Source organism: Vombatus ursinus, unplaced genomic scaffold, assembly GCF_900497805.2.
Source record: "Vombatus ursinus unplaced genomic scaffold, bare-nosed wombat genome assembly UNPS02014867.1, whole genome shotgun sequence".
NCBI classification, from domain to species: domain Eukaryota; kingdom Metazoa; phylum Chordata; class Mammalia; order Diprotodontia; family Vombatidae; genus Vombatus; species Vombatus ursinus.
Window position 1 is genome coordinate 2423359 of NW_020954645.1, and position 21638 is coordinate 2444996.

The 21638-nt window shown below is 41.7% G+C and overlaps 2 protein-coding genes and 1 long non-coding RNA gene across 6 annotated transcripts in view; 2 read left to right on the forward strand and 1 right to left on the reverse strand.

Annotated features, from left to right (window-relative positions):
- LOC114028018 (tubulin delta chain-like) overlaps positions 1–3469 on the forward strand; it is an 80060-nt gene extending 76591 nt beyond the window's left edge. Inside the window, exon 11 of the mRNA XM_027842199.1 lies at positions 2198–3469. Within this exon, the coding sequence (XP_027698000.1) occupies positions 2198–2430 (233 nt within the window). The 3' untranslated portion in view covers positions 2431–3469. The remainder of the gene's footprint in view (positions 1–2197) is intronic.
- The window catches only part of KIF9 (kinesin family member 9), a 77926-nt gene continuing 59389 nt past the window's right edge, over positions 3102–21638 (reverse strand). For 3 of the 4 annotated variants that reach the window (XM_027842196.1, XM_027842195.1, XM_027842198.1), the window contains 11 exons: positions 20426–20494; positions 19700–19804; positions 18436–18491; positions 15549–15639; positions 15063–15196; positions 13405–13599; positions 10748–10962; positions 9216–9392; positions 7899–8014; positions 4883–4987; positions 3102–3709 (listed from right to left, as the gene is read on the reverse strand). In XM_027842196.1, coding sequence (XP_027697997.1) covers positions 3608–3709; positions 4883–4987; positions 7899–8014; positions 9216–9392; positions 10748–10962; positions 13405–13599; positions 15063–15196; positions 15549–15639; positions 18436–18491; positions 19700–19804; positions 20426–20494 — 1365 coding nt within the window. In that variant the 3' untranslated portion in view covers positions 3102–3607. Of the gene's footprint in view, positions 3710–4882; positions 4988–7893; positions 8015–9215; positions 9393–10747; positions 10963–13404; positions 13600–15062; positions 15197–15548; positions 15640–18435; positions 18492–19699; positions 19805–20425; positions 20495–21638 lie in introns of all 4 variants that reach the window. The other variant, XM_027842197.1, reaches the window with a different exon arrangement.
- LOC114028019 lies at positions 9252–15536 on the forward strand. Its single transcript, XR_003567321.1, has 3 exons — positions 9252–9341; positions 9929–10115; positions 15450–15536. It is a non-coding gene; the product is annotated as an uncharacterized LOC114028019 (long non-coding RNA).

Below are 21638 nucleotides of genomic sequence, written 5' to 3' on the forward strand. Positions count from 1 at the left end.
TCCCCTTTACCTCCTCCCCTCCCACATTTTCCCTAGATGTGAAATATGGGCAGGATTGCCATTTTTGTAGTCTCTGTTGTGCTGATGTTTCTCTTTCTGCTACCTTATGGCAGCAGATGGCCTCACATACCATTATAAAAGGAGAATTTGAGTAGACCACAACGGGCTTTAACCTGTATTTATCTTTGTTTTATTTTACTGGTGTTTGTGCAATGTCCTGATCATGGTATAAAAACTAGTTAACCTCCTGCTTGACATTTCTTTTCACAAAGTTCTTTCATGTGATTTAATAGGCCAAAGTCCAGTCCAGATGAAGGGATTTCGACATTTCTTCCATTTGCTTACTTCAGTGGAAATTCCAGTGACTTACCTGCTGTCATTTTTCAGGGTTTTGTCTTATTTTGTTTTTGTTAAGCTAGAGTAAGATCTCTCACTGGAGTGTTCCGGGGGCTTTCCAATATTTCTTTTCAATTAGCACCTTGAAAATATAAACTGATGTGCTTATTAAATTTCCAAATGACACAAGGTTGTGAGGTATGGAAGCATTTTAACAGTCAAGTTGATCTTGGCACACTAGAAGAGTGGACTGAATCTAATGAGATGAAATGTGATGGGGACAAAAGTAAAAGTCTCATACTTTGTTTAAGATGAATGGAGTACAAGATGTGTGTTTTTGGCTAGACGAGAATTCTTGTGAAAGTGAGGGTTTTAATGCCCTGCAAGATCAATATGAGTCAAAAGTTTTTGTAGATGCTTTCCAAATACTCGAGATCCTGGATTTCACAAAGAACCAAATGAATTTCTATCCAAGAATCTCATACAGCTGGCTGGCTGGGTGCACCCTATACCTTCTCAGAGGGATATTCTAGAGGGCTAAAGTAAAACTAGTTCTTAGTATGCCAGATACCACCTGTTGGAAAGGAGTGATAAGTAAAAGTAAGGCAACCATTCTTAAAACCAATTGATGCACCTCTCAACTGTGTGGTGCCTTGGTGAAGCAAGCTCAGATTTCACAGCAATTCTCGGAACTGCTAGCATGATAGACAACATAAAAATAGTAGTCTTGCTCTTATTTCATAGTTGAGGAAGGTCACAGGCATATGTGAGATGAAGAGGAAGGACTCTAGGAGATTTTAATAACGCTGAATTTTAAGGATAACCCTATAGGAGTAACTCTTAACCTGTTTGGTGTCATGAACTTTTGGCAGTCTGGTGAAGCTTAAGGACCATTTCTTAGAACAGTGCTTTTAAATGCATAAGATAAAATACAAAGACTTACAAAGGGAGTCAATTATTTTGAAATACTTATCAAAATACTTTTAAAAATATAAGTTTTAATAGGAACCATGCATGGTGGTAGTAGAGGGAGGGAAGTAAAATCATAGGATCTTTACAATAAAAGGGACCTAGAAAGTCCAGTTTCCAACTTGGTGTAGGAACCCCTTCTACAACATCTCTGATAGCCTGTGAAAACTTCCATTGATTTTTTTGCCTCCCTAAGCAATCTGTTCCATTGTAGGACAGTTCTCAGTATTAAAAATGGGGTACTACTGGTGTCTTATCCCCTATTTCTTTGTCTTGACTCCAACCTCATGTTGAGTCAAAACCTGACTCTGTTACTATTACCCTTTGGTACCTAGTTCTTACTGGAGCTACGTGGAATCATTCTGTTCCATATTCCTTTCCAACTTTAAAGATATCTATGGTGTTTGCCCTTAATATTGTCTTCTCCAGGCTAAACATCCCAGTTCTTCTACCTGCTTACTTACCTATTGAATGTCAATTTTCAGTTTCCTCACCATCCTGATACCCTTCATCTGGATGGGTTAAACTTTGTTTCTGTGCATCTTTAAATATGGTACCCAGAACTGAATGCAGTACTCTAGATGTGGGTTGCCCAGGGCAGAGTAAAGTAGGACAAGTATCTCCTATGCTTCAGGGGTGGGTAACCTGCGGCCTCAAGGCTACATGTGGCCATCTAGGTTCTTGGGTGTGATCTTTTGACTGAATCCAAGTTGTATAGAACAAATCTTTTTATTAAAGGGATCTGTTCTGTGAAGTTTGGATTCAGTCAAAGGGCTGCACTTGAGGACCTAGAAGGCCACATGTGGCCTTGAGGCTGCAGGTTACCCACCCCTGACTAGACAATTTGTGTCTATGAATGCAGCCTAACTCCAAAACATTTCTTTTCTTACAGCTTCCTATGACATGAGGGATCCAACTGGTCAGAAGCACTCACTTACTGTTTGTGCCAATCATGGCAGCATCATAGACCTGCTGAAACACACACTGGAGAAAGCACAAAAAATGTACTCAGCCAACGCATATACCCACTGGTATAGGCAATATGGCTGTGAGGGGAAAGATTTTAAGCAGGCTTTTGATGCCCTCTCCTCAGTGAAGGCTGAGTATTACAGTGCAGGAGAATGAGTGACAGTTCTTAGAGAAGCATTGTGCAACCATCTGTTTGTCCCGTTGAATGGATTGAACTGAAGCCAGAGGGCCTTGACCATAGGTTAAATGATTCCCCAGATCTCAAAGAAAGCTCCTGATTCCCACTGATCTTGGGGGAAAAAAAAGTAGCCATTCTTTTACTGTTTTTAATAGTTCAGGAAAGAAATAACTACCAAAAAGACATACCAACATTCAGCAACATGAGCCTAGAAACCAATATCTCACCAAATCAAAGATGATCTTTTTACTCAGGCTTAGCTGTAGCCTATTGGGCCTATTCTAAATGTAATGCTGAGGGGAAAAAAATGAGCCTATCAGCATTTCTACCAGAAAATTAGATTACATCTGGAAATAAATAATCAGTTCAGCTGAAAAATGAAACAGTGGGAAGAAGATTAAGGCCAGAAACTGATGAATGAAAACTTGTGTGTTTCTCCAGAGTAAGTATGCCAGGTAGCTGAAACTGGTCCTCTTGTTTCACATGTAATCGATTGGCCAACAAGGGAAGTTCACTGTGTTCCTGGGCCTGTCTGTAACACAGCTCCTCTATTGCCAAATAGTGGCATGTTATCTAGTTGACACTAAGGAAAAGTGACTGAAACCAACACTAAGGAGGGAGGTGGGTGGGGGTGGGGGAATTTGTCAGGGCCATCAGATATCTACCTTCCATTGTGATTAGGTTAACAAAGTTGGGTTATCTCCAAAATCTGGCAGTGGAGCAGAGGGAGGCTCAGAAATCAGAGAATGCAGGATGAAGGAGGTAGAGGGTCAAGTGTGCGTTTCTTAGCTGTAAAGAGACTGGACTGACTGGCAACCTTTAGCACCAAAGATGAGATTGACTTTTAGGTGGCATGTGCTATTAACCACATTTTATTCTACTCCAAACTCAGTTCTTACTCGATTAATAATGTGAAGAAATGAAAGTATGTGGAAGATGACTAACACCCCAAACATATTTTATTCTTGTCCCTGCATAGAAAATAGGAAAAGTACTAAAGCCAAAAAAAAAAAAAAAGGCTCAACCTAACAGTGTAAACATTTTCTTCTGTGGGCTGGGCTTGGCAGGGTAACAATCCAACAGTTATCCATCCTCTGCCAGACTCAGAGACTGGGGGACAGCCGGAGAGCAGCGCACTGGGCCCTGCCCTTCTGGCTATGGCAGGTTGTAGTGGCTGGGAGACTTCTCCTTCAGGACAGAGGGGATAGAGCCAGGCTTCTTATTCTGGAAGCTGGCCATAGTTTTGGAGTAGTTTTGCTGGAAAAAGGAGAAAAAAAGAAATAGGGGTGGTCAGAAGGGGTACAGTTGGCAAGAGCCTGGCCTTTGGGGGGGGTCCCCTACGATATATTGATATATCACACTTGCTGATGTTTTACACTTGTCTGAGAATTCAAATGATCCCAACTGTATTTGTATTTCTGTCTTTTTCATTCTTTAACACTGAAGAAACCACTTGTGATTAAAAAAGATTCAAAATCTGTTTTGAACATTCAGAAGGCATGGCCCCTTTAAGAAAAGTCTTAAAGGGAAAAGAAAAAAAGCCTTGTGGGAAGAAAGAAGGTAAGAATGTGGGGCTATTAGTAAAGTGGATGACATATAGGCCCTGGAGTTAAGAAAGCCTACCTTCAAATTCTGCCTCTGACAATTAACCACATGACCACTGACAACTTTACTTTTTTGAGTCTCTGTTTCCTCATCTATAAAATGGGAGATAATACAGTCATGATATGTAGGTGCTATTATGATCCCCATTTTAAAGTTGAGGAAACTCATATTGACAGAGGTTAAGTGAGTAACTCAGGGTCACAAAGCTAGTTAAGTGGTTGAGTCAGGAGTTGAATTCATGTCTTCTGGCTCACGGTGCAGCATTCTATCTATTCTGCTCGCTAGCTTCCTCTGTAGGCTCTATCATACCAGGAGAAGAGGAATCGTCTATCTCAGCAAGGCCCATCCAAGGCCCAACACTATCCCTCTCAGCTACCTGCATTTTGAACCCAGATCTCTCTACAGAGAAAGAGTGTCTAGTGTGTGGTGACCCCAAATGGGAGTATTTTCTTACATTCTTAGTACTCCTCAGATGACTATTATGTATAAGGCACTGTAGGTGATACAGGTAGAGATCTCTGGTTCCATTACTTACAAAATTCTGCTGTCACCTCTGTTCATAATATTGACTCAACTCATTGACTGACCTCTAGTAAGTGATTTAGCCTCAGTGTTTTTCAGTTTCCCCACATATGACACAAGGAAAACAGTTCTGCTACAGTGCTGTGCTGTATACCTGGACACTATGATACATTACTCTTTCGCAAAGAACTTTCCCTTTCATCATAATTAAATCAAAGTATTAACTGAGAAGAAAGCAGATCATTGAAATATCTCGAGCTCCTTGAAAGAAAGTGGTGAGAACAATATCTATTTTTAATTTACCTTCTGGTCCAACTTCATTCTGGCATTGTAGAAAGAGACCGAGTCGGGACAGTCAGGGAGGACTGATGTTTGGATTTGGCCAAATTTATCCTCATCATCTTCAGCCTATGGGAAAGGCCAAGAGAACAGCCATTAAACCCATGAAATGGTTGGGCAGCTTCCCAGAACTATGTTCAAGAGTCCCTTGACTCTTGAGGGCCATGGAAATTAATTAGTTCATTCATCTGTTATTGAACAAACATTTATCAGATGTCTATTATGTACAAAGCACTCTGCTAGGGGCTTGGTGGGGGGAGAATAGAAATGTAATAGGGTCTTCCCTGCCCTCAAGGAGCTTACAATCTGATGGGGGTAGGACAAAACATGGACACAAATGATACAGATTCTAATTCATATCTAGTATGCTACATGCATAAAAAGATTATAATGTGCAATTAGATCCCATGTAGTCTGGTGGATCAGGGATAACTCATGGAGAAGTAAGTATTTGAATGAGGCTTGCAAGTGTCCCCCTCTCCTACGCTGGTTGCCGAAGCCTTGTCATCAAAGCTTTGGCCCCAAGCATCTTTACATTTACTCTCTTTCCTTTCCCCACTGGGGCATCCTAAGTAGGAAGAAATCTACAACTCCCAGCTGTGTGACAAGAACTAGCCAAAATCCCATTTGGATTTTAGCATACCACAGGGAAGGACCATGAGGGCCAGGCAAAGGCTCCAACCTGGACCAACTTAGAACAAAAGTCTAATTCTCTGACGGGATGAAGGTAGCCCTTGTTAGGAGGCTTGGAATTTTGAGGAGGGTGGAGGGGGAACCTGTTATAAATCCACAAATGTATATCAGCTGCTTCTTAAAGGCAAGTGCTAGATACTGTAGGCGATGGTATAAGACATGGTACTTGCCCTCGAGGCATTTATAATCTAGGTAGGGAGACAAAACATAGAAATGTAAAAAAACAAAACAAAAACAAAAAAACCAATAATCAAAGACCCAATCTTGGGGAGTACCCACAATTAAGGGCCAGGAGGGAGATGAGGATTCTGAAAAAGGAAATAGAGAAGCCGCAGTCAGAAAAGCAAGAGTAGGATCCAGGATAGCAGAAGGTCATGGAAGGTGAGCACCTCATGAATGAGAAGCTACATGTTTGAAAGGAAAATGGAGAGGATGGAAATACTACAAAGAGAGGAGCTAATTCAAACAGGGTCCTGGAGAAGACAAGAAGATAGTACAGGGGGGCTTGCCTCTCATTTCCTTTGAGAGGAAGGGAAAGAAGAAAGGACAGGTGGAGAAGGAAATATTTTGAGGTAACAAGGAAAGACAATCTCACACACCTGTCCTCAACTTTTTTTTTTCCAATAAGTAGGTGACTGTAGTGAGTTAGTCCTCCGAGAGCAAGGGGAAAGGAGAACATTTGGAGTTTGAGAGCAGAGAAGCTTAGAAAATACTAGGGAAGTGATAAAAGGCCCGAGGGACTGCTCCAGGTCAGTATGACAGGTAGTGGGTGTCATCTGCACGATCCCATGACTTCCTCTAGCTGGCAGGACTCTCCTGCCCATATGAAGGGTAAGGCAGGTGGAAGGAGTAGCCCAGAGTCCAGGCCTGGCCTGGCCAAAGGTGGAGGAGGCTCTCATCTCCTATGGCTCCTTTAATCTGTACCCTTCACGGAACATGTGACCTTGTGTGATCTGTCCCCTTTGGATCTGACCTTGCTCCTATCTAGACTAAGTTCCCTGAAGGCAGTGACTGTATCTAGATTTTCAATCCAATTCAATCCATAAATATTTACAAAGTGCCAACTAAATGTAAGGAACTGCTAGCTATTAGGGACCCATGATGCAAAAAGACATGATCTTTGTCTTCAAGGGGCTTACAATTTAATAGGGAGAAGAGAAAAAATAACATCACAAGGCAGCACATTATTAAGTATATGGGAGGAGCCAATGTGGCCTGAGATATTCAAGGAGCCAGGAGGTGCTTGTAGCGATGGGGGTGGGAGGGCATCTTGGAGGAAGGGGAACCTGGAAGGGGGAGGGGAAGGGGTCATTCCAGCTTCAGGGGTGGTGGGCAACCTAGCACAGAGGCTTGGCCCAGTGACTTGTGTCTGATTCCGTCCTCAATAATTGTTTGTTGGGTGATTTCTCCTTCCATAGGGAATTTTCTTTGTCAGGGTCATGTCCTGATCTTAATTTGAATGCCCTTATATTTCTCTCATATCACAGTCTTTTTTTTTTTTAAGTGCCTCCTTGTAAACTCTCATTCCCTAGTTCTTAGGAGTTACTTAAAAAATAAACGTTGGCTGAATGAATGAATGAATTAGAATAAGGGCGTCTTCAAGAACATCATTGAAGACTGACCATGGAATCTACGCTGGCTCAGGAGTTATGTCACTAGAAGGGAATAAATGAACTTGATAAATTGGGAGAGATGAGGTGAAAAGTTCCAGTGAGCTGAAGGACTGCCCCTGTGGTGTGCGGCATGGGAGTAGGTAAGGGGGCCTTAATTGCCACTCCATGGTCTAGCAGGAAGCTTGTAGTCTTTCTGGAGGTGGCCCATTCTGCACAGGGTGGCAATGAGGGTGGGGGGTAAACTGGCTTTTCCTCTCCATAGGGCAGCAGAGGTGGTGGTTGTTGCAGGGATGGTGGTAACACCATCTCCAGCATCTGGATGGTTTGGAATGACTTAGAAGTACCTCAATGAAGACTCTACAGGCAATTGCTACTAGTGCCTTCTAAACAACTGGAGTGGGACTACCCATTTTCTAGCTAGTCTTTAAACTACTTTGGGCAAGAAGGAGAGTGAAATTTCAACCAGATGCTCTTTTCTACCAGTCTTTCCCTCAATAGTCAGGGCATAGATGTTGAAGAAAGCCATTGGCTCCTTCTCTTTGGCTAGCATTGCCCTGACTAAATGAGCTCAGTTCTGCCAGGAGAGACTGGGAGCTAAGGCTGGGTTCTACCCTTGAGGCTGCCTGGGGTCCCACTCCATGCCACCTTCACAAGCTGACCCCCATTTACCTTACCAGTGATGTGAGTTTGCTCAGGGGTAGCAAGCCTAGTCTGATGCTACCCTTAGCCTTCAGAGGCGCTTGTACATCCTCGTGGATGAGGAAGGATTCGTTGTACCAGATATCAAATTCTGAAAGGAGGAAGATGGCACCGTGAGAAGAGGAAGTCTTGTGGGTCCGAACAGCACTGACTTCTCCCCATAATGATAATCACGAGACCAAGCATAACTAACATTTATATAGGGCTTTAAAATTTGTGAGGTGCTTTAAATACATTCTTTCTTTGGAGGCCCAGCAGGATGTCTACAGTACTTCAAGGTTTACAGAATACCTTCCTCAATGGTATTGTCCCTGTTTTACAAATGAGAAAACTGAGGATTAGGAGGACGAATGCAACTGAAGCCAGGTTCAATGAAAGGTCTGATTACAAGGCTCTTTCCATTGTACCACGCATTCAATTCCTGACCTACTGTCAGGGTGACTTCAACTTCTCTCACTGACTCGGTGGGCTCATAGATGGGACTCTACACCATGGGTAGGGGTAGGGGGAGCAAAAGAACCTCCCTTCTCCACCTTGCTTAATTCTGTTAGCGCTCCTAAGAGCTGGATGTCCAGACCCACTCCTTTGAGAGTATTTCGTTTTTTAAAGGCTGTCAGGACTCTCTATTCTTTAGCTGCTGAGAGTAGCTCATCTATCAGGTTGGAATGAAGAACTTCTTCATACCTTCCTACTTGGATAATGTTTTCACACCTCCTAAAGGAGTAATCAAGTATTAACACTTGCGTAAACATCCACAGCAAATCAGGTCTGATACCTTAGAGACAAGACCAGAAAACTGGTATAGAAGGCTTAGCCTTCTATGATCTCCTAAATCTTGGCTAGGAGAACCATTTTCAGAGTGAGAGAAGTACCATATACCATGGTGTGTAAGTGTGACCTTTCAAGGATAAAAATTACCCACAATTTGGAATTTGGGATAGATTCTAGGTCCCTCGATGAGGCTTTTCCGCTAGAAATATTCCTAAGAGCAAGCTGCTGTCTTGATGTTCTCCTGAAAAAGAACTGTCTGGCTTTTAGGGGCATGGCTGATCCTTTTGCCCATCAATAGCTAGTTGCTCTATGGCTCTATCCAGTTGGAGTGAAACTTCTTTCCCACATCCTAAAGGAATAAAAGCACTATTGTATATTGACTTTAAGACCTTGTCAGCTGACCTGAACATTAGCACCTCTTCCTCCCCATCCTAAGGACTTGGCCCTTTAATCAGGTTAAATTATTTTTTTTTTTTAGTTGGTGCCCTTGAGCACAGTCTGCTGATAGAGAGGCTGCTTACCTGTGAGCAATCGTTGACGACATTGGTCCACCAAATGCTGGCAGTACTGAATTTCGGCCTTGAGGTCCCGCAGGTCTTGGTATTCCCCCCGGTACTGCTTCTTCAGTTCCTTCAGCTTCAGAATTAGTAAGAACTCTTCTTCATCCATAATCATCAGCCCTTTATTCTCATATTCCCCTGGAGGTGGAAGATTGGAGGATGAGGGAAATGCACAGAGAGCAGTTGGGTTCATGCCCTCTAAATGGCAGAGCTCTTGACCTAAGCTGCTACCCAGAAAGACTCTTCCAATGATCTTAAGCACAGCATAGAATCATAGGATTTAGAGCTGAAAAGGAGCATAGACATCATCTAGGGCGGGGATGGGGAACCTGTGGCACAAGACAGCAGGTTCCCCACCCCTGATCTGGGGCAATCCCCTAATTTTACAAAGTGGGAAAATGGAGCCCATGGAGGAGAAAGTAACGACCCAGGTGAAGTAGTTAAGTAGCAGAGCATAGATCTGAACTCTGGACTGTGACTCCAAATCCTGCATCCTTGTCATTGTGCCGTAGCTGCCTGTTAGGACTAAGTGTTTAGGGCAATGCTTGCACTCAACTAGTGCCCACTAACTGTTTTAAGAGTTTCTTATTTCCAATCACTGGATTTCAGATATAGGGAAGACAGCAACCTTTCATCTAGCCTTGAGCTCAGTTTTTTTTTCTCCTCCTTCTTAGAGGGAGTCCACACTAGAGTAATTGGGATGAAGAGGAATCCCCACCAAACATGTATCAAATGGTCCCCAGCTTGGTCCTGCAGCCTGGGCTTCCAAGCTGCACCACTGAAGAAGCACTGAGATAGGAAAAGGTGTCTGAGAAACTTGGTGCGAATCGACTGCCCCAAGATAAGGAGAAGACGTAAGCAGTGAGTCATGGGTGGGGACCCCTGGTCACATCCACTAAACCCTGCTCCTGTGACCAGAGATGAAAGGGGATCATCAGTCAGTCAGTCCTCTTACCACTCACTAGAGAAGAGGTGGGGAGCAATGGGGAGCAAATGGTGGTTCTAGGCAGGAGCTAATTTCCCACCAACAGAAAGCCCTGATCAAGTGACTTCACAGGTTCTTATCAGGATAAATCGGACCCAGGAGTTCACTTGTGAAATGGCATCAGTACTGGGGCTTGACAGTGCCACTGTGGTGTCAGCCATAGACATCATGAAATGAGAAATATAGGACAAGGGACTGTAGGTTACCCAGCACCCAAGAACTAGCCAAGAACCTGGGTAGAAATAGCAACAAGGGAAAGAATCCACCAGCATGGGGCCTGACATTTTTTTCCTATGGTAAGCCTAAATTTTTCTGGCCTGCTGTTTGGAACTAAGAGCTAAGAGCACTTCCCCCAACCCACTCTGCCTGTTGAGCTGAAACCACAGACCCGACCAGGTCTGTCAAAACAGCCTCCTTCAAGGGAATGTGAAGGCCCTCACTATTCATATTTGACTTCCACTTGCCCAGGTCCTTTTCTTGAACCCTAGGGAACACTTCCCTTTATTACCTTGCTCTTCCCGGAAAGTTTTCTGTACATCCAATGCCTCCTTGGTAGTGTCAATTTCTTTCTTGATAGAATTGATCCGCTGAGCAGTCTCACTGGCTTTCTTTCTCCGGTCATTCAGTATGGTTTTGTTCTGCTTGAAGATCCGATTGATCTCACTGCCACGTTCATTTTTAAATTCCTCAAAAGCTGATGGTTTAGGAGGTGGGGTGCCGGGTCTGGGAAACCAACAAGAAAGGGAAAAATTAAAAGATGATCTTGGTATAGGAGACTCATTTTCAACCCTTGGATTATCTGTGGTCATGGCCCCACTGCTCCTTGCTAAGAACAAGAGGATAAAGTGTTCTACTTCTTTGTTCAGGAAATCTGACATTCCTTTATCCAATTATAATCTTTTATCATCTCATCTTCCCTGGGCCTTATAACCCCCCTAACCCTGTTCTTGGTCCTTACTGTGACCTCCAATCCCTCTACTTCTCAATGCTTTCTTCTATCTCTCCTATCTTGACTCTTTGGTGAACCAGTTGAACTCAACACCATCCTCAACACTCAAATTCCTTGCTCTCGTGTCTTGTTGTCAGTCCCATCTAGCTAAACCCGAGCTTTGGATTACTTCCACCATCCATTGCCTTTGCTTCTATTTACATACTACTGAATGGAGCTGTAGAAAAGTCACAAAACCAAGCTGACTGGGTCTATTACAAATTTATATTAGGTAATCCCAGGGAAGCAAGGTAATTCTTTACCATCTCCCTGATTTATTAGCTTTTGTACTCAAGACAGTGGCTATTCCAAACCTTCTCAATCCTCTTCATGCCTCCCACAGAAGCCCTTCTTCCCCTCTCTGAGATGAGGGCCTCATCTCATATTTTACCAAGGTATGCGGAACCTATTCACTTAGAGCTTCCTCTTTTTCCCTCCTCCTCTTTTCATCTCACTTGGGGATCTTCCCTCAATATGTCCTCATTCGCTCTTGTCTAGGATGAAGAGGTGGCCTTTTGCCGTACTAAGGTAAACTCCCCTACAGGCAATCTGGACCCCATCCCCTTCCATCTTCTCTAGTAGGTTGCCTCTACTATCATCCCCCATTCTCTCTCCAATCTTCAATCACTTGTCCTCATACTTTTGCTACAACAAATAGGCCCATGTCTCCCCCACCTTTAAAAAGTCCTCACTTGCTCTGATCACCATTACTGGAATCCTACATCCCTCCTCCCCTTCTCGGCTAAATTCCTTGAGAGAACTGTCTATACTGGGTTCTCCATTTCTCTTCTAACTCGCTTCTCTGCAATTTGGCTTCCAACCTCATTCAACTAAAACTGGCCCCTCCAAAATGATCAATGATCTCTAAATTGCCAAATTTAATGGCATTTTGAAAATCCTCATTCTTTTTGACCTCTTTGACAATGCTGACCTCTCTCCTTGTGGGCATTTCTAGGTTTTTGTGACACTTTTCTCTCCTGGTTCTTCTATCTATCTGACCATTCCTTCTTGGTCTACTTTGCTGTATCTTCATCTAGGTTATGCTTACTAACTATAGGTGTCCCCCAAGGCTCTTCTCTCTTTCCTCTGTACTATCTCACTTGGTGATCTCAACAGCTCCTATGGATCCAATTGTCATGTCTATGCAGGTGATCCTCTGAGCTATATTCTTTCTTTATCTAGCCCCAGTCTCTCTCCTGCTCTCCAATCTTGGATTGCAAGCTGCCTCTTGGACATCTCAAACTGCATGTCTCATGGGTATCTCAAACTCAACATGTCTAAGTCAGAATTTCTCTTTCTCTTCTTTCCAGCTTCCCTGTTACCGTCAATGATAAACAAGCCCACTTTGGTGTCCTTCTCCACTCCTCTTCCACTCATCCGATATATCTAGCATATTGCAAAATCTTGTCATTTCTGCCTTCACAACATCTCTTGTATACATCCCCTTCTCTTTATTCCCAGTAAAGGTCCTCATCACTTCACTTCTCCCCCCAGCTATCACAATAGCTTTCATCTGCCTGCCCCTCAAGCCTCTCCTCCACTCTATCCATCTTCCACTTCCGCCGATGTCCTAAAGGGTAGGTCTGACCATGTACTCTACCTTAATAAACTCCAGGGTCTCCTTATTACCTGTAGGATCAAATGTAAAATCCTCTGTTTGGCATTTAAAGCCCTTTACATCTGCTCCCTTCCTACCATTCCAGGCTGCTTACCTTTTCCTCCCCTCTACACACTCTATCATCCAGCTATAATGGCTTACTTGCTCTTCCTCACTCATGAGACCCCATCCAAGAACGTGATTGTTCCCTGTGTCTGGAATGTTCTACTCCCCTTGTGTCCCTCCACCTCTTAGTTTCTCTGGCTTCTGTTAAGATTTAGTTTTAAAGTCTACTTTTCTTCAGGAGGCTTTTCTCAGTTCTCCCTCACCACTCTCACTGCTTGCCCTCATTTCTGCATTCTGATGTCACCTACTATTTACACTACAGATCCAGTATGCACATGTGGTCTCCCCTATTAGACTGTGTGTTCTTTGAGATCAGGGAGTATTTTTTTGTCTTTTTTTTGTGTCACCTGTGCTTAGCATGGTGCTTGGCACATGGTAGGTGCTTAATAAATGCTTGTTAGTTTTGGCCCAGATCCCTTGCTTCTGAAAGGAGATATACTTTAAAGGAGTTCACCTAGTGGTACGGGAATCTTCCTTTGGGGAATCTGACACAACAGGTTCACTGCTGGAAGCTTCCCGATCATGGGAGGGCGCATCCTTGACATCTGCTTCTTTGGAAGATGATAACAGCTGAGACCTTGATGTGGAAAGACTGTCTATGTCCTTTGCACTCACAGGGCTGAGGAGGCCTTCCTTCTTGGTAGAAGTTCTGAAAAAAGGATATAGGGTAAGAATCTTGGACGTCCTGGCCCTGACAGAACCCTGCTGTTATTACAGATACTATGGCAGGGCAAATATTATTAGCCTTTGCCACGTCTTCCTATAGTAAAAGGAAGATTGCTAATCTGTTATTCCTGGTATGTTTTCCTCAAACATTTTCAAAGGAGCCATTGATAGTTCTGAAGAAATCTTAAGTTTTTAGAGCCTTGTAGTTATTGGGTTGATTTTTTTTGGGGGGGGCACAGAATTGTCCCCTCTCCAAATCCCTAGATCCCCATGACAAGTGGCCTTTCTATTCATACCTGGGTCAAAGCACAACAGGTGAGATGTTGGGCCCTGCCTTTGGATAATGGAACAAGCCTCTCCACTGCTCTAATTAGGAATGATTAGCCCTGTCACATATATACTTTCTTAATACAAGGAAGCTTTTGTTGTCTAATTTTTCCTTCCATGTTTCTCTTCTATTAATATGCATTTAGCAAAAAATAATATGGAAATGCCGATGTGTGAAATACATTTTGTCAGATGCAAAGAAAAGTACCCATGTTGATTTAAGAGTTAGGCGTGGAGGGACTTGTCTTGCATGGTCATTGTGGCCTCCAGCTCAATTCATCTAGGAGCCTCGGATCCTCCAGCTTTCTCCCTTATCTTGTCTCCCAGGTGAGAATTATGACAATGTGTCAGTTGAACTAAAGGCAATAGAACACAGAATCATATTCACAAAATTCTGATCTCATGATTTTCAACTGTGAGACAAAGATAGGGAAGCAATCTGAAGGATCAGAGAATCCTAGATGAATTGAGCTGGAGGCCACAATGCCCATGCAAGACAAGTCCCTCTACCCCAACCCTTGAATTGGCCTGATTACTGGGTTCTGTTTTCTATCTGACAAAGTACTTTCCTCCCCACATTGGTATATCCATGTTTCTTTTTCCATATCTTTTGGAATGGAAGTTTTCTGAGGGTAAGGATATGGCCTTTAATATAGCTAATGAATTACTTCCTTAGTATACATTGCTCCTTTGGGACCAATGGATGGAAATTGCAGGGAGGCAGATTTCAGCTCATTATAAGAAAGAGTTTTCTAACAGCGAGAGCTATCCAGTAATGAAATTAGTTGCCCCATGAAATAGTAAGTTATTTGTTCTTAGCATTTTATTTTTTTCAAGCAGAGACTGGATGATGACCTCATAGAGATTTTATAGAAGAGATTCATCCATCAGACAGGGGACTGACTGAACTAGATGGCCTCTCAGAGCATATTCCAAGATTCTGTTGAAGGTGAATTAGCTCTTTCTGAGAGCCACAAGGAACCTTGGTTAAGGGGGGGAAACTAGGCTAATTATAATCATTTTTCCTTATGAGAACAAGTCAATCAATAGCTCGAACAACAGTGAAAAGGTCCAACATAGACAGGCAAGAATAAGTAGTGGCCTTGTGAGATAACTCACCCAGTAATATCTCTGAATGTCTTCTTGAACTTGCCTTTCTTCCCAGGCTTAGCAGAGAATGGTGCAACACCAAGCCCAAAACCTTGTCCATCTGTTTCTCCTACTGTGTTGCCTTCTACATCAACTAGTCCGGCCTGAATAAGGACAATCCCAAAGACCAGCAAAGATTAGAATTCTGTCCCATGATTGATTGGATTCCTCTCCTCCCAAAGATTAGGCTGGATGGTTAATTGAGTTCATAGACATAATCTCTTCAATCCTTAGCCCCTAAGTAGGCTTGCTGGAGAAGTTAATCACTGAGGCCTGTTTTCAGATGAATTCCTAATAGGGTGTGGGCTCCTGTTGGGAGTCCAAAGTGAATCTTACTCTTACCTATTTTCTCCCTAGTTCTGCCCCAATGCAAGAAGCCACCTTCTCTGGAAAAGGTCTGGTGATGGAGAATCCCAAGCAGGAGTTCCAGTCTAGAAAAGCCCTGCAAACCCCTACCTTGTGGACGGTGGTAATGGTCGCAAAGTCATTCTTGTTTATCAGGGTATACTTTTTGCGTAAACTGGCCTCCACTTCTTCTTCTTGTTGGCTTTGGAGAGAGAATGACATTAGTTACTGAGTGAAAGCAACTTTCCTCTGGAGGTCAGGTTGAAAATGTTGAGCATTTATCTAAGTAAGTTAGAATTTTGAAGTAAAAAAAACAAACAAACCCACAAGAAAGAACTCTTTGCTCTCACTTAACATTAGATACCTTGTAATATTGAAGCTATATTTCCATTATGTAATCCAATTGAACATCATTCAATTCAAAGAACATTTAATAAGAACTTATTATGTGTCAGGCATTATGATAAGCCCTCTTGACAAAAACAAAACTGTCTCTATCCTTAAGAAGATTATGTTCTGTACTGGATGTGAAGGGGAGGAATTACTAGATGCACACCAATGAATTTGGCCTAAGAAAAATAACACTGGAGAGACCCAGGGAGGCTTGACAAAAGAGGTTCCCCTTGAACTGAGCCTTGAAGGAAGACAAAGATTTACAAAAGGCAGAGGAAGATGGTTATGTGAATGAATGGATATAGAATGGAAGATAAGAGTACTGAATTTAGGAGAGGGCTACTAGTTCAGTTTGGCTGGAACATACAGTTCATGGAAGGGAAGTAGAATGAAATAAATCTGGAAAGGTGGGAGTTTGATTGTGGAAGGTATTCAGTGCCAGGCTATGGGATCTATATTTTTTTTTATCTTATAGGCAATTGGGAGCTACTGAAGGTTTTTGAATGGGGAAGTGACATGTTGAGGCTTATTATCAAAATTCAAGAGCCAGTATCAGTGAGACTTTCGACAACTCAGAGAATCAGTTGACCAGAGAGTCAGTGGCAAACTCAAAGGCTGAGCTTAAATGTGTGCTTCTAAGCTCATTGCTCTATTTCACCTCACAGCTTAGAGCAAGAATGTGGAGTTCAAGGATTTACAGAAAACTGATACTCACAAAGCTAGGGCAAGCATGAGCTTTATTATTATGCAGTGCAACAAGCAGCCAAAAATGAAAGAAACACACACACACACAGACAAAACACAGATATTTGGCCACACAGAGCCAAGGTCACTCATAGTAGGGAGATGTGTATAATGGTAAGACCTCAGTGGAAGTACATGCTTAGAATGAGGTCTAAACAAGAAGTCTCATACCTTAAAGGTGAGTTGAGCTGGGGCAGACAATCAGCATCAGATGTGGAAGGGAGCATTCTTTTTCAGACCCAGATGCAGTGGGGAAATTCCCCAGGTTTGCTGATTGGTGCCAGACTCAGGTGGAGTAGTTTTCTATTCAGGTACCAGAAACTAGGTGAAGGGGGTGGTGGTGAGGGTGGGGAGGGTGGTAAGGGTGGCGAGGTTGTCCAGGTTATCCGATACACAGCGCTGCAGTGACCAGGAGCCTCCTCCAATCAGGGGTCAAGGTTATTCATAGGCTCAGAATAAGTCAGGGCAGTGGGAAAAGTGCAAGCTGTCTGTTATTGCTGACGTGCTTATGGTCATTAGGACCACTTTGCCTAAGTGATTCCACATTGGAGTCTCATCATTTATAACTACAATATCAAATGATAAATTTTTTAAAAACTACAATGATCACACTCAGTATATGTATTAAATAGTTTCTAGTTCAGGTCACAGAAGAGACAGTTTACATGTTTGATTATCAAAATAGGTGTGGAAATGACTTTGATTTTATAAATATTAAAGTGAAATTATACTATCACTTATTAGAAGATAATCATTTGGAATAGCTATGAAACTATAAATAAGTGAAGGTCTTCTCATTGCTTAAATAGCCACCACAAGTACAGGACTGTAGCTCCTCACTGTAAGCCTTTTCACTCTGATTGTACATATTAAGATTCCAAAAAAGTTTGTCTGGTTTCTCAACTCTGTGCAGATTGTAACAGATGAACTCTGGTCCCTTTTAGCTCTATAACTATATGAGTCTATGATATGTGAAGCAGTAACTGCTAAAGGTGATAATGGTGGGAGAGTTAATGGGCATGTACCACTGACAGCAGAATAGAATGACAGGTAACAATCTGGAATTAAGGGAGGGGACAGATACTGAAGCCGAGTGAGAACCCAAAACACCAGCAGTTCAGGGCCATTTAGTATAGGGGCAAGCAACTCTATAGACCTCATTAGCAAATGAATACATCACTACATTACAGCACCTAGCAACAAAACTGATGTTCACAGTATTGATCTGAAAATTCTTTAAGAAGTCATTATGTTCAGTGTTCTCGGTTTAGAAGGTAGGGAAGCATTTTATGCATTTTATTTTTTTAAAATAAGTTTTATTGATGCCTTTTGTTCTTATATCACAGCCATTTCCAAACGTCCCATCCTTTTCCCCAAAATGAGGCCTTGCATATGTAACAAATTTTAGAAAGATTTTTTAGTCAAAAATGATTAAATAAAGTTTTCAGGGCTCAAAAGGAAAACATCCCATTGTATGGAAAATTATACCCCACCATAAATATTTTTTGAATGAATAAATGATATGAAATAAATGGCCCATTATAGTACCTTCCATAGATGTAAAGCCCTTTGATGTCATGGACAATCTCTTATTCACCTTTGCATTGCCTATGGCAACAAGTACAGTGTCTCCCGTCTAATAGGAGCTTAATACATGTTCTTTTAATGAATGCAATTGTTCAATGAGCTCAAAGCATTACTCAAAATATGTCTCAGGGTTAAACATTGTTTTTGGAAAACTGATACAGAGAGGATTAAATCCCAATCTGATTTAACAGCTTAGTAACAAAACCCAGAAGAAGAGACAGGTACCCTCCCTCCCACATCAATGTTCTACAGTTGGGGAGAAGGGCATTATTACCTTAAAATCACTCTGAACTGATTAAACACTTCCTGGACTTGTCGGAGGTTAATGATCTGAGGAAGAGAGAACAGAACAAAGTTTAGACTACACTTACTGAGCTATGTCGGGGGCACAGGCTGCATCTTTATGAAAGAAATTTGGTTCCTTTCGCTAGATTGTAAATTATTTGGAGTTATATATTGCATAGACGTATACCTCAACACAGATTTGTTTGTTGTTTTTCCTTTAACTACAAATTGACACAAATGGATATGTTTTTTTAAAGTGGATCTGAATTCAGGACTGAAAAATGCAACCCTACGTATGCTAATACAAAGTCAAAATAGAACTGACCCTTAGAGTCCACATGAAACTCCAATGAGACTAGTGCTTCAAGGCTTTAGATACCATTTATCCTATGAAGCTCAATGCTACCCTAAAAAGCAAATCCATTGACTCCCCTGATCATTTGCAAAAAGAATATAACCTTTCTCCAGTTTGGCAGATATGGGCTGCCTAGGTATACAGGAAAACTTAATTAATGTCTTAAAAATAATAATTAAAACACTTTTCATGAGTTAAAAACAGAAAAAAAAATTAAAATGCCCTTCAGTTAACAAATAATGAATAAAAAACAATGGAATTAATTTTTAAAATTTCATTATTTAAAAGAGAATGTTAATTTAATGCAATTTTTTTTATTGCCCTTTTTACTCTAAAAATAGGGTTTAAACTTAACATCATTTTTTTTTTTTGAGGCCTGATTTCAGTTTTTCCTTGCCCTTGGTTGACTCATCTTTGGCAATTTAATGTTTGTATATTATAATATGTGTATGACCCAGCTTTTGAAGATAGTCTTAAAACTAAAATCCATTATCTCCCATGCCAGGCCTCATGGTAAAGGAGTTGTCACTCCTCCCACCTCTTCCCCTTTACATACCTCCTTTCTGTAAAGGTTCCATAGCTCAAAAGAACCTGTACTTTACCTGGGCCAACCTCCAAATTCAAGGAAATTTAAATAGATAGCAAGGAATTTCGGAAAAGCCTTTTGGGCACTGATAAGAGGCATACTCAGGAGGGGAACCATACTGCCTGGGGAACTCACCACTTTTACTGCAATTAACCCCTCCATTGGAGCAGCTGTTAAGGCAATGGAAGTCACAGCAATGGGGTCTAATTTCTCATGGAATGTGTAGAGAATGCCCCAAATCCATCTATTAGCTAAGCAGCTTGTGAACAAAATGCTCCGGCCTCCAAGCAGCTCTATGAAAATGCTACTCACGTCAATTTCATCCAGAGATCCATCCAGATACCTGCGAACTTGAGAATTAATCTCAGCTATTTGGACTTCATCCATGGGATCATAGGTGACCATCACACGGTTGGCCTTAAAAGTGAAAAATGTTTCATTAGAAACAACGGAACTCAAGCCAAATAAACTTGTCATTTAAAAGTTCAAGAGAACTGATCCTTGAATACTAGCTGGTATCAAGGATGCATCCCAGCATACTATGATGTCATGCAAGTATTATCTCCATTTGACAGAGGGGGAAACTGAGGCTTGGAAGTGAAATGACTTGCCCAGGAACACAGGGTTTGTCATTGGCAAAACTGAGATTTGAACTTAAGTCTTTGATCTCTAAGTCTAGTGAATTTCTCATTAAATGTCCTCTCCTTAATTTAGTTACAGAGTCAAAATATGAAACCAGATTCTCTAAGTCTATGTCTAGCACTTTTCCCATGCTATAAATAGGGAAGTAGGGTTTATTTAGCGCTCTAGGGGATTCTGTGGCAGAAGCCCCTCACTCAGAGGGAGGGCACTGTGGATGCTCGGAACGATAGGTAGACAAGACACACCAGACACCATGAAAAGAGGACAGAAATGAAAAAGGCTTGATGAGTGGAGGATGCCCCTCAGTCCTGCAGTGAGTCCCCCATCGGCCACTGTGCAGGCCTCGGGCAGGTAGGCAGGCAGATCCAGCGGGAGCAGGGGTAAAGAGTTCTTTACCAGACTGTCATGTATGGCTAGTTCCTGTTTTAGCAGAATCAATTCCTTCTCCAGGTTCTTCACCATCCTCTAGCAGGGAAATAAGAGAAAAAAGACCATGAGAAACGCCTTCTGAACACAGAAAACGCTGGAGAATTACTTATTAATTGAATTTATCTAAACTATCTAAAGATTGAACTTATCTAAATGATCAAGGAAATGTATCTAAATGATCACTTTCTTCTCTTTTTCCTTTGATAATCAAGATTTTATCAATTCTTGTTTGGTTATCAGTACCTAGATTCTATGAACAATTTATACATTTTTAATGTTAGTATGTTGTTCAGTTGTTTCAGTCATCCAATTCTTTGTGACCCCATTTGGGGTTTTCTTGGTAAAGACAGTACCGTGTTTTTTCATTTCTTTTTCCAGCTCATTTTACAGATAAGGAACTGAGGCAAACAGGGTGAAGTGACTTGCCCAGGGTCACATATCTAGTAAACATCTGAGGCCAGATTTGAACTCAGGAAGAGGCATCTTCGTGACTTCAGGCCCAGCATGCTATCCACTGTGCCACCTAGCTGCTCCCTAATACTAGTGTAAAAAACCCTAAAAACCATGTAGTTGTAATCCTTTTCTAAACCTTCATTCCAGTGACTTTCCAGCTTTAAATTGGTAACAATTGTTCCTAAAAAGAGAGGCTATAAAGTACCAGTGCCTTGAAGGTGGATCAAGTATTAGGTTAGAAAAGTTCCCCTAACTCTGTATTTAATAAAACCCTACTTACTGCACATTTGATCTTTTCCAACCTTTTATCGAACATTAACAAAGTTATTGGAAAAAAACGTGCCCCGACTACCAAAGATAATGTCTCAGGGAGTACATAATTCCAAAAGGGAGATCCAACAGCAGGAAGCAGCTTAACTTAGGAAACAATTCTACTGAATAATAAGATGGATACAGAAGACAGATAATGAAGATGTTAAAGCTTTAAAATTCGTGGTCACAATTCCAGGTCAGATCTGTATCATGCTTCATTTAACATTAAAAAAAAAACAAAAACCACCCGCCTTTGGAATGTTGTCTCTGCACAAAATGGTCAATGCTTCTGTTAATATTCCATTAAGTTATGGTTGTATGGAAAAATAAACAACCAGGACATGCTTTCACCTCTTTAAAAAGGCATTTACATTTATCTAAATATGTTTTATACCTGAGATGCAAGAATTCCTCC